Raw genomic sequence first — 13,039 nt, 5'->3', positions numbered from 1 at the left:
AGGATATTTATACCATGAGATACACTAGAAAAAGAGAAACACTCAGATCAATAATCTAAGCTTCTACCTTAAGAACCTGAAAAACGGGGACATCAGAAACATGGCAGCATGAGGATTGCTCCTCAATATCTCCCCTTGCAATTACAGTAAATTGAACACTATAATGCAACAAAGAATTCCCTGTGCAATATACTAACACATCCGAGAGGTCTGCACATTGAAACATCTGAAGGTGGGAAAATCAGGGTGAACAGGGGAGGAGGGATGGGAGAAATGCAGAGATGGGGCCCCAGGACACAGCCCAGAGCTTTACTGTGGTCCTGGGAGAGGGGAGGATTGAGGCTACATGTGCACTCCCTGCAGCCCCACCAATTTTGCCTGAGACATCAGCATATAATACAGCTGGACCCAACGATCAGGGCAAAGTCCTTGGGACAAAGACCAAATACAGAAGTGCAACAACTGCTGTCTTCCAGCCATCACTGCCAGGCAGAAAACAAAGCCAAGGAGCCTGCCTGCCTGCCTCCCTGCAATGTCCCAGTGTTAGCAATGGGTCCAGAAAAAAATCGTAGCTGTGTTGGATTAAACAGCAGAGTATCTACAGCACTGAGAACTGGAGAGAGAGTTCCTGAGTGGCAGACGCACAGTGCAGCTAATTCCAGGGAAAAAGAAGGAGCTACAGGGGTGAGGCAGCTGTGATCTGCCAGTCACAATTACTTGGAAGAGAACAAAGTCACAAATATTCCAGTTTCTTCTCCCCCACCCTTCAAGGCTGATTTCAGTGGGGGCACCCAGGTCTGCTGAGGTGCACAGCTCTGAATCTGGCTGCAGGGCCAGCACTGGGATTTCAGTGGCTCAGAACCCCATCACCCACCACATCCTCCCATGGGGATGATCCTGAGACCAAGGTGACCTGGTCACAGAGGAGAAGCCCACCTCCCCAGGAAATGGCCCATTGTGTGAGAAGGTAGAACAATAGAAATTTGCAATAGAAAATAAAACACCTCAGTGCAATAGAAAATAAAATGTTCCAGTGCTACCTACTGGAGAACAAAAAAAAGACCTCTTCATATCACCTTGCTACATAATTCACTCTCATAGATGCCCAGGAGAAATACTCCATTAATTGTCATGAATAACCAAGGTAACAAGGCAGCTCAGAAAGAAAATGAAAAATATCCAGAAAATAAGCTTAAAGACATGGATATATGTGACTTAAATGACAGAGAATTCAAGATTGCAGTTCTGAAAAAAACTCAACAAGATGCAATAAAACTCAGATAGGCAATTTAATGTACTCAGAAATAAAATCAATGAACAAAATGAATATTTTATCGAAGAGATTGAAATTTTTAAAGAACCAAATAGAACTTCTGGAGCTAAAGAACTCCATAAAAGAGATGAAGAATTAAATAGCCAATATAAAAAATAAAGCTGACCTATATGGAGGAAAGAATTAGTAATGTTGAAGATGGAAATCTGGAAATGATGCAGGTAGAAGAAGAGAGAGACTTGAGAGTCAGAAGAAATTAAAGAACTCTACTGGAACTTTCTGACTCCGTTAGAAAGAGCAACATAGGAATGATGGGTATACCAGAAAGAAGAGAGGGAGAAGGGCACAAGTCAACAAGAACTTCCCAAACTTATGTGAAGAACTGGATCCTCGAATCCAAGAAGCAAATAGAACACCTAATTACCTCAATCCTAACATGCCTTCTCCAAGGCACATTATATTGAAGGTGTTAGAAATTAATGACAATGAAAGAATTCTCAAGGCAGCCAGGGAAAAGAAGGCCATAACCTACAAGGGAAAAACATTAGATTTCCATCAAACTTTTAAGCAGAAATTCTACAAGCCAGGAGGGAGTGGAATCAAATATTCAAAGTATTGAAAGAGAGAAATTACCAGCCAAGAATAGTTATCTAACAAAGTTTTCCCCTAAATATGAAGGAGGAATAAAGAAAGACCTGTCCAGATATATAGAAGCTGAGGGAATTTTGCATCACAAGACCTGCATTACAGGAAATACTAAATGAGGCTATTTGACTGGAAACAAAAGGACAAAAGGATACAAAACTATGAGCAAGATTACTAACAAACAGACAGAAGCAGGAAATGGAAACCCCTAAATAGAATAGGGCACTATACTCTTAAACATAACATAAAAGGTAAAGAAGATGAAAACATCTGTGAAAAAAAAAGAAGAAGGCAATTTGGTACTGAGACTCAGAAACGAACTCACAGCATAAATAGGGATAATTTTTGACAGCAAAATTTAAAAGGGGAGGGAGTAAAAATTTGAATTTGCAGAGGGGGATGGAGATAAGATGCATGCTGAAGAAAAAAGACTACTGTGTATTTGAAACTGTCTTTTACATAAATTTAATGGTAACCACTCAAAAAGAATCCAGAACTGACACAGATAACATAAAAAGGAGGAAAAGAGGGAAAAATCATAGAATATCACCAAACTAAAATAAAAGACAGAAACACAAAGGCAAAGAAACAATGGAGACATCAAGCTACCAGAAAAAAAAAAAAAAAAAGATAAAATGGCTATAGGATATCCACATATATCAATAATCACCCTAAATGTAAATAGACTGAACTCACCAATAAAAAGGCACAGAATAGGAGATTGGATCAAAAAACTAAACCCAACCATATGCTGTCTCAAAGAGACACATCTCAGCCATAAGGAGAAATATAGACTCAAATTGAAAGGTGAAAAATGATACTCCAAGCAAATGGCAACTACAGAATATCAGGTGTAGCTATACTTATATCTTATGAAATGGATTTCAGGATAAAAAAGCTTACAAGAGACAAAGATTGACATTTCATAATGATAAAGGGGACAATACAACAAGAAGACACACATTACACTTATTAGTATATATACTCTCAGTCAGGGAGCACTAAAATATATAAAGCAGCTACTAACAGAACTAAAGGAAGAAACTGACAAAAATGCACTTATGGTAGGGAACCGAAATACCCAATTGATAGATATAGATAGATCATCCAAACAGAGAATCAATAATGAAATATCAGCCTTAAATGAAACATTTGACCAAATGAACATGATCAATATTTACAGAGCATTTCATTCTAGAACACCAGACTATACATTTTTTTCTAGTGCACATGAAACATTCTCAAGGATAAACCATATGTTGGGACACAAAACTAGCCTCAGCAAATTTAAGAAGATTGAAATCATGCAAAGCATGTTCTTCAGCCACAGTGCTTTGAAATTGGAGATCAGCCGCAAAAAGAAAATGGGAAAAACTACAAATATGTGGAGATTAAACAACATGCTATTAAAGAACGACTGGTCAAAGAAAAAATAAAAGGAGAGATCAAAAGATACATAGAAACAAATGAGAATGAAAATACATCATATCAAATTTATTGGGATGCAGCAAAAGCAGTATTAAGAGGGAAATTTATATCATTACAGGCCTATCTCAAGAAACAAAAATTCCCAAATAAACAACATAACATTACATCTCTTTTTAAAATATTTCTATTAAAATATAGTTAACATACAGTATTATGTGAGTTTTGGGTGTACAAAATAGTTATTCAACATTTATATACCAAAAGAAGTGATCACAATAAGTCCAACAATCATCTGACACCATACTATACTATCATAATATTGTCGACTGTATTCCCTATGCTGTACATTACATCCCCATGATTTACTTGTTTTATACCTGGAAATTTGAACCTCTTATTCTCCTTTAACTTTCCCACCCTTTTTTAATTTTTCAATTAAAGTTCACATTCAATATTATTTTATATTAATTTCAGGTGTACACCATAGTGGTTAGACATTTATATAATTTAAGAAGTGATCCCCTGGAATAGTCTAGTACCCACCTGGCACTATACATTGTTATTACCATGTTATTGACTATATTCCCTATGCTTTACATCCCCATGACTATTTTGTAACTGCCAATTTGTACATCTTAATGTCTTCATCTCTTTCACCCTGTCCATCAACCCCCCTCCCATCTATCACACCAATAAAACTAGTACCCACCTGACACCATACATAGGTATTACTATATTATTGACTATATTTTTATGCTATACCCTAAATCCCTTTGACTACTTTGTAACAACCAATTTGTACTTCTTAATCCCTTCTGCCTTTTAACGCATTCCTAACCTTCCTCCCATCTAGCACCATCAAAATGTTCTCTGTATCTGTGAGTTTGTTTCTGTTTTGTTTGTTTTTGTTCTTTAGATTCCATATATAAGCAAAATCATGTTGCACCTGTCTTTCACTGTCTGACATACTTCACTGAGCATAATATTCTCTAGGTCCATCCATGCTGCCGCAGATGGTGAAAACCATACCCTTCCATGTCTGAGCAATATCCCATTTTATATATATATATATATATTCCATCTAGTCCTTATCCATTCATCCATCGATGAACACCCAGGCTGCCTCCACATTGTGGCCATTGCAAACAGTGCTGCAATGAACATATGGATGCACATGTCCCCTTCAAGTAACGTTTTGGGTTTCTTTGGATAATTACTGAGAACTGGGATCACTGGGTCTTTCTTTATCACTTTTTATAGCCTTTATTTTAAAGTCTGTTTTGTCTGGTATAAGTATTGCTACTACAGCCTTTTTATTTTTTGTTTCCATTTTCATGAAATACCTTTTCCCCCTCCCTTTACTTTCAGTCTGTGTGTGTCTTTTGATCTGAAGTGAGTCTCTTGTAAGGCAGCATATGTAAATTTCTTGTTTCTTTCTAAGTGACACATTACTTACAGCATAAAGTCCAGGTTTCTCAGCATGATGATTGAAGACTTTCCACAATTAAATCCCCACTTCTGTTCCCAAACCACCTCTTTCTACTGTGTTTCTGCTGCTTTTCCTGGTTTCTGCCCAGCTCTCATCCCCTTTGTCATCACCCAGCCTTGAGTTAACCACATCTAAGTATCTATGTACACGTTTCTGGTACAAACTTATCTTCCATATCAGTTTAATGCATGGGTATGGCTAAGTAATTAAAATCCCAAGTCCAACAATGAAACTATAAATTTTGATCTGTGTAACTGATATTAGGCTTTGTTTCTGTTTATGCAAAAAGTTTCTTGTTCTCTTTGCAGATTTGAATTAAATCATCTTGCTACACTTCTGAGATCAGGCCTCAATGTGTTTCAACCATGGCTGCACATTGCAATCACCTTAACAGATACCTACTTCCCACCCCTCAGAGGTTTCTCACATCATTGATCCGGGATGTGGCCTGGGCATAAAAATTTTTCAAAGCTTCCCAAGTGCTTGTAATGTGCAGTTAAGGCTGAGAACTTTGTGTTAGTGACTCTCAAATCCCACGGGTCATTTCTATATAGAAAACAATAAAGCTAGATGGTAAAGCCTTATATTTAATAAAGAAAATTGAGGTTTTATTAAATTGGCCTATTAAAGAAATCGGAAAATGCCTAAGACTTCTTAAGGTCTTGTTGCCTGGCTAACCAAACAAGGGTATCTGTGGTTTCAAAACACAGAAGCAATCTTTCTAATATCAACACAGGATGAAAATTAGGTTGACTATAAATAAAGTATTTTATCAAATTTTCTTTGGCTTTAACTTGAGACTAAAGCAAATTTTTTAAATTGGTATAAAATATGCAAGGGGAGCTTTTAAGGTGACTAACAATAAAATACTGCAAGAATGCTGAAAAGATCTGGGATAAGCAGGAATTTGAATTTGCATTGTTAAAGTAGATTCTAGGTTTAAGGAAAATAGGCAATCTGGTATTCCAAAACTTAGTAATGCCTGACAGCTAACAATGTAACCCAGAATGAACTTTTTTACATATTTTTAAAAATTGCATGTTTATACTCAAGAGAAGGCTTTAACATAAGTGTACTGACTTCCAGTAATGATGCAAAATTGAATGACTGTATACTTAAAGATTTTTTATTTTTTCTAAGGTACATAACTTCCATCATTTCCAGGCTCATCCATCTAAGGTTACACTAATATGTAGTTGTGGCTCTTTATAAATCGTAGCACTGCTGCCCTCTGTGCTGAAAAGCCAAAGAAAATGAACTATGTATAATCCTCACAACTATCAATTAATTTTGGTATATTTACAACTGATCTCTTTTTATGTGTATCAGTATACTTTTTGTTTTTTATTAAGAAAAGGAATGCCAAAAGTCACATGCTGATTTGGAGTCTGCTTTTTCCTCTAATAAATATATTGTAGTTTCTTAGATTGATACTGTCACACTGCTTGCTGCATAGAATTCCATCTCATAAAGCTACCTACCATAAACTCCTTAATACTATTACTAGACATTTAGTGTTTATATTTTTTCCAAAATTATGCATCTTTGCTCACAGCTCTGATGATTTCTTTGGGATAAACTCTAAACAGTATTGGTGGTTTAAAAGTCATGTCTATTTTAAAAGTTTTAACTTACAGAGAAGTTATATTAAAAACTGAAAATTAGAAGGTGCTGCTACTTCCAATATGTTTAGTCACAATCCCTGACGTTTTAATTCTTTCCAACTAATAGGAAGAAAATGTCAGCTCTTTTAATACTCATCATGTTATTTCTTTTTTTTTCTTTTACTAGTTATACAGGTTCGCTCAAAACTCTGGAAATAAATCTTGTTCGTTTTTAATGTTCCTGAATTGAAACTGCTTCACCAGAAAAGTTCTCCCTCTTATCAATTCCTATCCATCCCACCAATCATGGCATTCCTTGCATCCAGGAATTTGGCACTTAATACACCCTTATCCTTACCTTTTTCGTAAATGTATATTTCCTCTTCAATAAAACATTTAGTTGCTCAAGGGTAAGGGTCCTATAGAATTTAGGCCCAATATGCATAACGGCAGTGTTTGATAATTTACCTTCCTGGGGGTCCTCTCAAGGGAATAGGGACAGAGTCATTTACACTAGAGGTTGGGAGTGCAGTGGCGAAACCGTCTTTGTGATTTTGAATTCTAGGAGGCTTTGATGGGATTTAGCAGCAGACATTGAACCAAGGAAATCTCAAGTAGTCTCCTTAATTACGTCTTATTAATGTCAAATATTAAGCAAGGGTCCTGGTAATCCTGGCAGTCTGGAGGCTCCAGGACAAAAGTCGAGTCCTTAGAGGTAGGTGTTGGCCTCAGGCGACCCCCTGTGAAATTCTGGGTTTCTATTTTCAGGTCAGTACCCTTTGTTCTTCAATCCAGCATTCCGGAAAAGGCACACCCATAACCCCGCCAGCAATTGTTTCCTTTCCACTATTTCTGAGTGGGGTGGTAACTGTCTATTTAGGGACGCGGTGGTGAACTAGCCATTTCCCGCAAGCGCAGTGCTTCCAGGTGGGTATGTAGCCAGAAAACAGACCCACGGGGGCGCAGGCGGAGCCGAGCTGCCAGCGGAGCCGGAGCTGCCAGCGGACCCGGATGGGTTAAACCCCGGCCAGGGCTACGCTCAGTTCCCTCCAGCCCGGTACCGCTCCGGCACCGGGGGCCCACCTCGCAGCTCGCGGATTGTCCCCGCCCGGCCCCGTTACGTCACCGCCCACGCCACGCCCACCTGGGACTACACTTGGCACTTTCTGAGTCTGCGTATTGTTGCGTGTAGTAACCGCACTCAAAAAGGTAAATTCTCACTGTCCCGCAGTTTTCCGCAGATCTCCCACAAAATGAGGGTGTCTTGCGCACCGCGTAGGGCACCACCGCGCCGCCCTGAAAAACCCTTGTATTCTTGGAGCTCCGTTGGGATCCTTTTGATGGCTCTAGTGTTGCTGTTACCCGCATTCTCCGGTAGGGGCCTGGAGGGTTTGCGCTCCGGGGGCAAACGAGCGGGTCGTGGATCAGGCCGGCGAGAGCCGAGGGCGGTGGGTGCTTTGCTTGGTGGGTCCGGTAGGAGACGCGGAGCTGGGTCGGCTCCGGTGGTGCGGAGTTGGGGTGAAGGCGTAGCCAGAGATCCCTCGGGTCGTGCTGTGCGCGGATCCAGGGGAGTGGGAACCATGTAGTGCCCGCGGTTAAGGTTGCTTGGTGGGGGGCACTGAGCTCCGCGGGGCGCTGGGCGCGGCCGCTGTTTGCCCGCGGCCAATGTGTGTCCGTTACACCTTGCGGGTGTTTCCGGACTGAGCCAATCGGGCTGCGGAACGCGGACCGGGTGTTCAAGGCGAGGGCTTGCCCTTGAGTGCCCAGATGCGTGGGGATGTTGCTAGGGCCCGTGCTGTGCCCGTGGGGAGGGTTTGCACTGTGTTCTCTGGGCGGGGTGATGCCTTGGTAAGTGGGGTGTTTGCGTCTTACTGGGTGCGTGCTTTAAAGAAGTGGCCAGGCCTGCGGTACAAGGAAACCCTGCCTGCTTTGTATGGGGGCTGGGGAGCGCATGTTGTGCGTGGAGTCCTTGAGTGGGAACTAGCTCTTCTTGGTGCACGGGGTTTAGAGAGATTGGGAAGGGCGCACAGTGCTTTTTGTACATAAAGGTAACAGACTCCTTGTTGCCCCAAAATCATATTGGTATTGGTTTGTAGGCTGTTACTTTTTTTTTTTTTTTTAAACATGGAGTCACCTTCCTATTCCTATCCAAAGTAGACAATATCCTATTCTATTCCCGAATGTCTTTTGGCCATTGTTTTTCTTTTTTTCTTTTGTTTTTTCATTAGGTTGGGTCCTGTTTGAGGGGAGATCCGAAACAACCTTAAAAATATTGGTAGCCACACCTAGTGAGAAATGAGAATCTTAAAAACTGAGAGATAAATAAATGTTAATAGCGTTTTCCCCTACAGATCATAAACTAAAGCTGAAGATCATGCACTAAGTTGATTCGTGTTTCATTGAATGTAATGAGTATTAAATATAGATATCTGCTAAAAATACTTATTGTATAAAGCATACACAATCAAAGACAACCATTTTTAATAGTTTGGTATATTTCCTTATGTCTTTATATGTATGTGGGTTTCAATGCCCAACTTATTTTTAGGATCCCATTTTATATTCAGTTTATATGCTGTGTTCTGTCCTTAGCAGCCATCACTCTACAAATATTTGGTTTGTATGTTCCAGGTTCTGTGCAGGTCCTGAGGATACCCTGGTGAGCAAATAATACCGTGTTTCCCGGAAAATAAAAGCTAACCGGAAAATAAGCCCAACATGATTTTTCAGGAAGATATCCCCTGAACATAAGCCCTAATGCGTCTCTTGGAGCAAAAATTAATACAAGACCTGGTCTTATTTTCTGGGAAACATGGTAACAAGCCATTCCAATTTTCATGATCCTTATTTCTGTATTTGTCTGTTTGTGCAAACACACACACACACACAGGGACTGTGTTTTGCTCACTGTTAGATCCCCAGTGCCAGGCACACGGTAGACAATAAATATTTTAAAAATGTATTGGAAGTGGCAGACAGTAAGGAAACCACAACACTAATATGTTACACATATAACCCAAGAGAAGTGATCTGTAGGAAAGGAGCATGATTCTCTGACAGCATTTAACAAACGACTGATGGAAGGGAAGACTTTTCTGTGCCTCAGACAGGCCGAACTCCGCCACTTTGGGGCTTCTGCACTGGTCTGGGAACATTCTCCTCCTGTGTCTTGCATAATTGGCTCCTTATTTTTCAAACTCAGTTGGGATGTTGCCCCTTCAGGGACCTTCTCTAACCAAACTAACTCAGGGAAACACACACACTTCAACTCAAATTCCCTGTAACTTGTAGTCACTCTTCCAAAACTAGCTCTTCTGTTCTCTCCTCACTAGAATGTAGAGATCCTGTCTGTATTACCACACTTCTGGTTGTACATGCCCAATTATTTGACTTGGTATCAACACTCTTTTATAGTTATTAAGTGCCAGAAAATTAAGGATAGTATTCAGCTGGGTCTTAGAACCCAGGAAAAATTCTGCCTACAGGAGGAAGGTCCTTTAAAAATCTATGCTTAGGATGGCCTTTCTGTGGTGCCTAAAAAGCTAAGGCAGGGGCAACTGAGAGACAGACTCTATCTTTCCCTGTTTATGTAGAGCCTGCAGGGCCCTAGATACTTGTCATGTTGGAACTGATCATTAAAAAGCTCATTTCTGTGGGGGGGGGGAAAGGGGAAGGGGGAAGGGAACAATGCTGGTAAAAAGAAAACTAAAGGAATTTTTTAAAGGAGAATAAGGTTTAGAGTGGGCTTAAAGCTAGAAGTTAAAGGAGATTTGAAAAGCTATTTGGAATAGAGGATAATAAATCAAGTGAATAGGGTGCAACATGGAAGGTAACAAAACTAGAAATGAAGAGGATGAAAAATAAAATCAAGATTGAAAGGTAAAATCAGGATAAAAGGAAACTTAGAGAAAGTAAAAATGAGAACTCAGTATGCTGGGAAAATATGTGGATAAAATAAATTCACTTTTGAAGCACCTCAGGAGAAGATTTTGTAAGCAGACAGCATTGTGTCTGGGAAGCTTGCCATCTCAGGAGTAGTTAGTTGCCAAGTAGTACAAAGTAGCAGAAGGGAACATTTGTCAAATTTCGGGGACGATCTCATGCCTCCAGAAGAGGTGGTCTTTTTGGATGAAACCCCAAATATCCTGCTTTGTGTGGTATTGTCTGCCTATTTTAGGTCTTTTCTTTCTTTCTAATTAAAGAAGCCAAAACATGTTTATACAGTAGTGTCCTTTTGCTGCATATTACAGTGCAAAGAGAGCAGTCCTTGTCAATTGCTATATTACCAAAATACTGGAAGACAGGCAACAAAAACATCACATGGCCAAAAATTTCTCCAGTGCATAAATTTTTTAAATGATTATTTTCAATATTATGTTTATTACAGTACACTCTTCACCATTGTTTTCTGTTTAACAGCAGTGGTACATTGAGTACCAAATTTTCTTGAACCATATTTCCGTGAAAATAAGACCTAGCTGCACAACCAGCTCTAATGCATCTTTTGGAGCAAAAATTAATATAAGACCCATCTTACTTTACTATAATGTAAGACCGGATCTATAATATAATAATAATATAATATAATATAATACCAGGTCTTATATTAATTTTTGCTCCAAAAGATGCATTAGAGCTGATTGTCCGGCTAGGTCTTATTTTCAGGGAAACAGGGTCTGAGGGACATACTATGCTAGGTTGTAATAGCCACGTGGATGAATGGAGTCAGCCATTTTAACTATTAAACACAAAACCATGTGCTATTGACCTGAGAGATCCACACAGAGGAAAGTTCAAGAGGAGGGCACTGGTCACTGTCTCCTTGGGGCAATGCTCCCTAGAGATGTTGAGTGGATTAAGTCTACAAGAGTTGAAACGGAGTTGCCCCTGAGAAGGGAGGAAGAGTGTTCAGAGCAGAGAGCAGTGGGAGCAGAGGCTAAGAGATGTGACAGGGCTCAGAGTATTCATGGACTCTCAAACTGTCCATTATGGCAGCAGTAAGGCAAGGAAGCAAGAGAACAGCAAAGGGCTAGTCACAGAGTGGCTAACTGTGAAAAGGACCAGGAATGTCAGGAATGAACAATTAGGATTGTCGCATCCAGCGCAACACGGGCAGTGAGGGTGCGAGAAGGGGCGGTTTGGGTTAAGTTTTTAAGAAAGAAAGAAACAGAGACTTAATGCAGTTAAATCTCTCCAAAGGCCAGGGGTCTCTCAGTCTCAGAGGACTGGAGCCCAGAATAAGGCCGACTGGAGGTTTTTATTGATAGGTGTACAAAAGCAAGAAAGTAACATTGTTTCTTGCACGGTCTGTGAGACTCATACATCATAGCAGAAAAATGTTTATTCCAATCACCCTTTGTCTGTCAACAGCCAAAGCACAAGATCCCATGATGTCTTAATTATGGTATGTACCTTCTCAGGGTCAAGTCTCTCATATTGTAACAGTTCCGTTGAGATAAGTGGAGAGAACTGACCTTTATTGTCCTCATGACTTCTCTCACAAACAGGTGCAAGGGAAAAGCCAGAGCCAGCAACGGCTTTTCCCAGGCAGGGGGAAGGGGAGGCAAGGCTCCTTCCCATATTTTTCTAAGGCAGCTCATTGGGGGTCCCCACTCGGTTCCACCTGGCTTAGGTTGTATCTCCCGTGAGATATCTTACCTGTCTTTGGCTGCAAACCATCTTTTGGGGACCAGACAGAGAGACATAAGGTGTAAACACAAGAATGGTACAGAGTCCCAGAAAGGCACAGTCTTACAGACTCTTCTTTCCTTAAGGAACGACATGGGGGGGGGGGGCAGTTGGCTAGGCTGTTGTGTGACTACATCTCCCCCTTTTTTGTTTTTGAAATATGAGAGACACAGACCGTGCAGTTTTTTCATTTACAGCCCGTCGGAGGGCTATTTGTCCACATCTGAGGACTACACAAAATGAAAAAGAATGATAAGCAGAATAGCAATAGCCCCAGCAAACCCTCCACCCAGAGTCTTTATCCATTTAACAGGGTTTAAATTGGAAAGTCCTTCTGCAGCCGCAGAAAGTGTCTCTTCTTCAGGGAGGAGCCGAAGCTTGGCGCTGGACATCTGATCAACTTCTTGTTGTAATTGTATAATGTCCACAGTGAGATTAGGCATATGTCCCAGGAGATGGGCTCGCACCTTAGACCAAGGGGTATGAGTTTGATTATAAGAAAATGGGGTTACACAGTAAGTGGATACATTCCAATCACATTTTAGGGTAATCATAGTGCGAAGATTTTTTACTTGATCACCAAGAAATACAACAGTGGTTTCTAAATCGGTTAATCTAACATTAATTTCTTGATCTATTTTGATTTGTTGATTCCAAGATTTACTAGCATTTTCATGCCATTTTTGTACAAATTCTGTAGTTTGAACAGTTTGATGTAGAGCAACACCAGAAACAGCAGCGACAGTGGTTATAGCAATTATACCCGTAATAGCAGTTATCAGCAATCCTACAAATCTTTTAGTTCTATGTAATATCTTATGAAGCAATTGAAGAACAATATGAGCAGTGGGAGAGGCCTCCCACACTCGAGGGGCTTGGACAGGAATCCATAGACCCCATCTTTTCCTCAAG

General features: G+C 40.3%; 1 protein-coding gene across 19 annotated transcripts in view; it reads left to right on the top strand.

Annotated features, from left to right (window-relative positions):
• Positions 1–13,039, top strand: part of LOC148756635 (membrane cofactor protein-like) — a 97,583-nt gene that overhangs the window by 19,675 nt on the left and 64,869 nt on the right. For 6 of the 19 annotated variants that reach the window (XM_088801682.1, XM_088801673.1, XM_088801670.1 and 3 more), the window contains exon 1: positions 7,658–7,813. The exons of 4 other annotated variants lie outside the window; for them this stretch is intronic. In XM_088801682.1, the coding sequence (XP_088657808.1) occupies positions 7,693–7,813 (121 nt within the window). In that variant the 5' untranslated portion in view covers positions 7,658–7,692. Of the gene's footprint in view, positions 1–7,116; positions 7,367–7,392; positions 7,814–7,842; positions 7,904–13,039 lie in introns of those variants that run through there. 9 more of the 19 variants (XM_088801686.1, XM_088801683.1, XM_088801681.1 and 6 more) reach the window with 8 other exon arrangements.

The sequence above is a fragment of the Rhinolophus sinicus genome, chromosome 11 (assembly GCF_057876585.1).
Source record: "Rhinolophus sinicus isolate RSI-liver-muscle chromosome 11, RSI-T2T, whole genome shotgun sequence".
NCBI lineage: Eukaryota > Metazoa > Chordata > Mammalia > Chiroptera > Rhinolophidae > Rhinolophus > Rhinolophus sinicus.
Note: the sequence above shows the minus strand (reverse complement) of the source record. Positions and strands in the feature narration are given on the sequence as shown.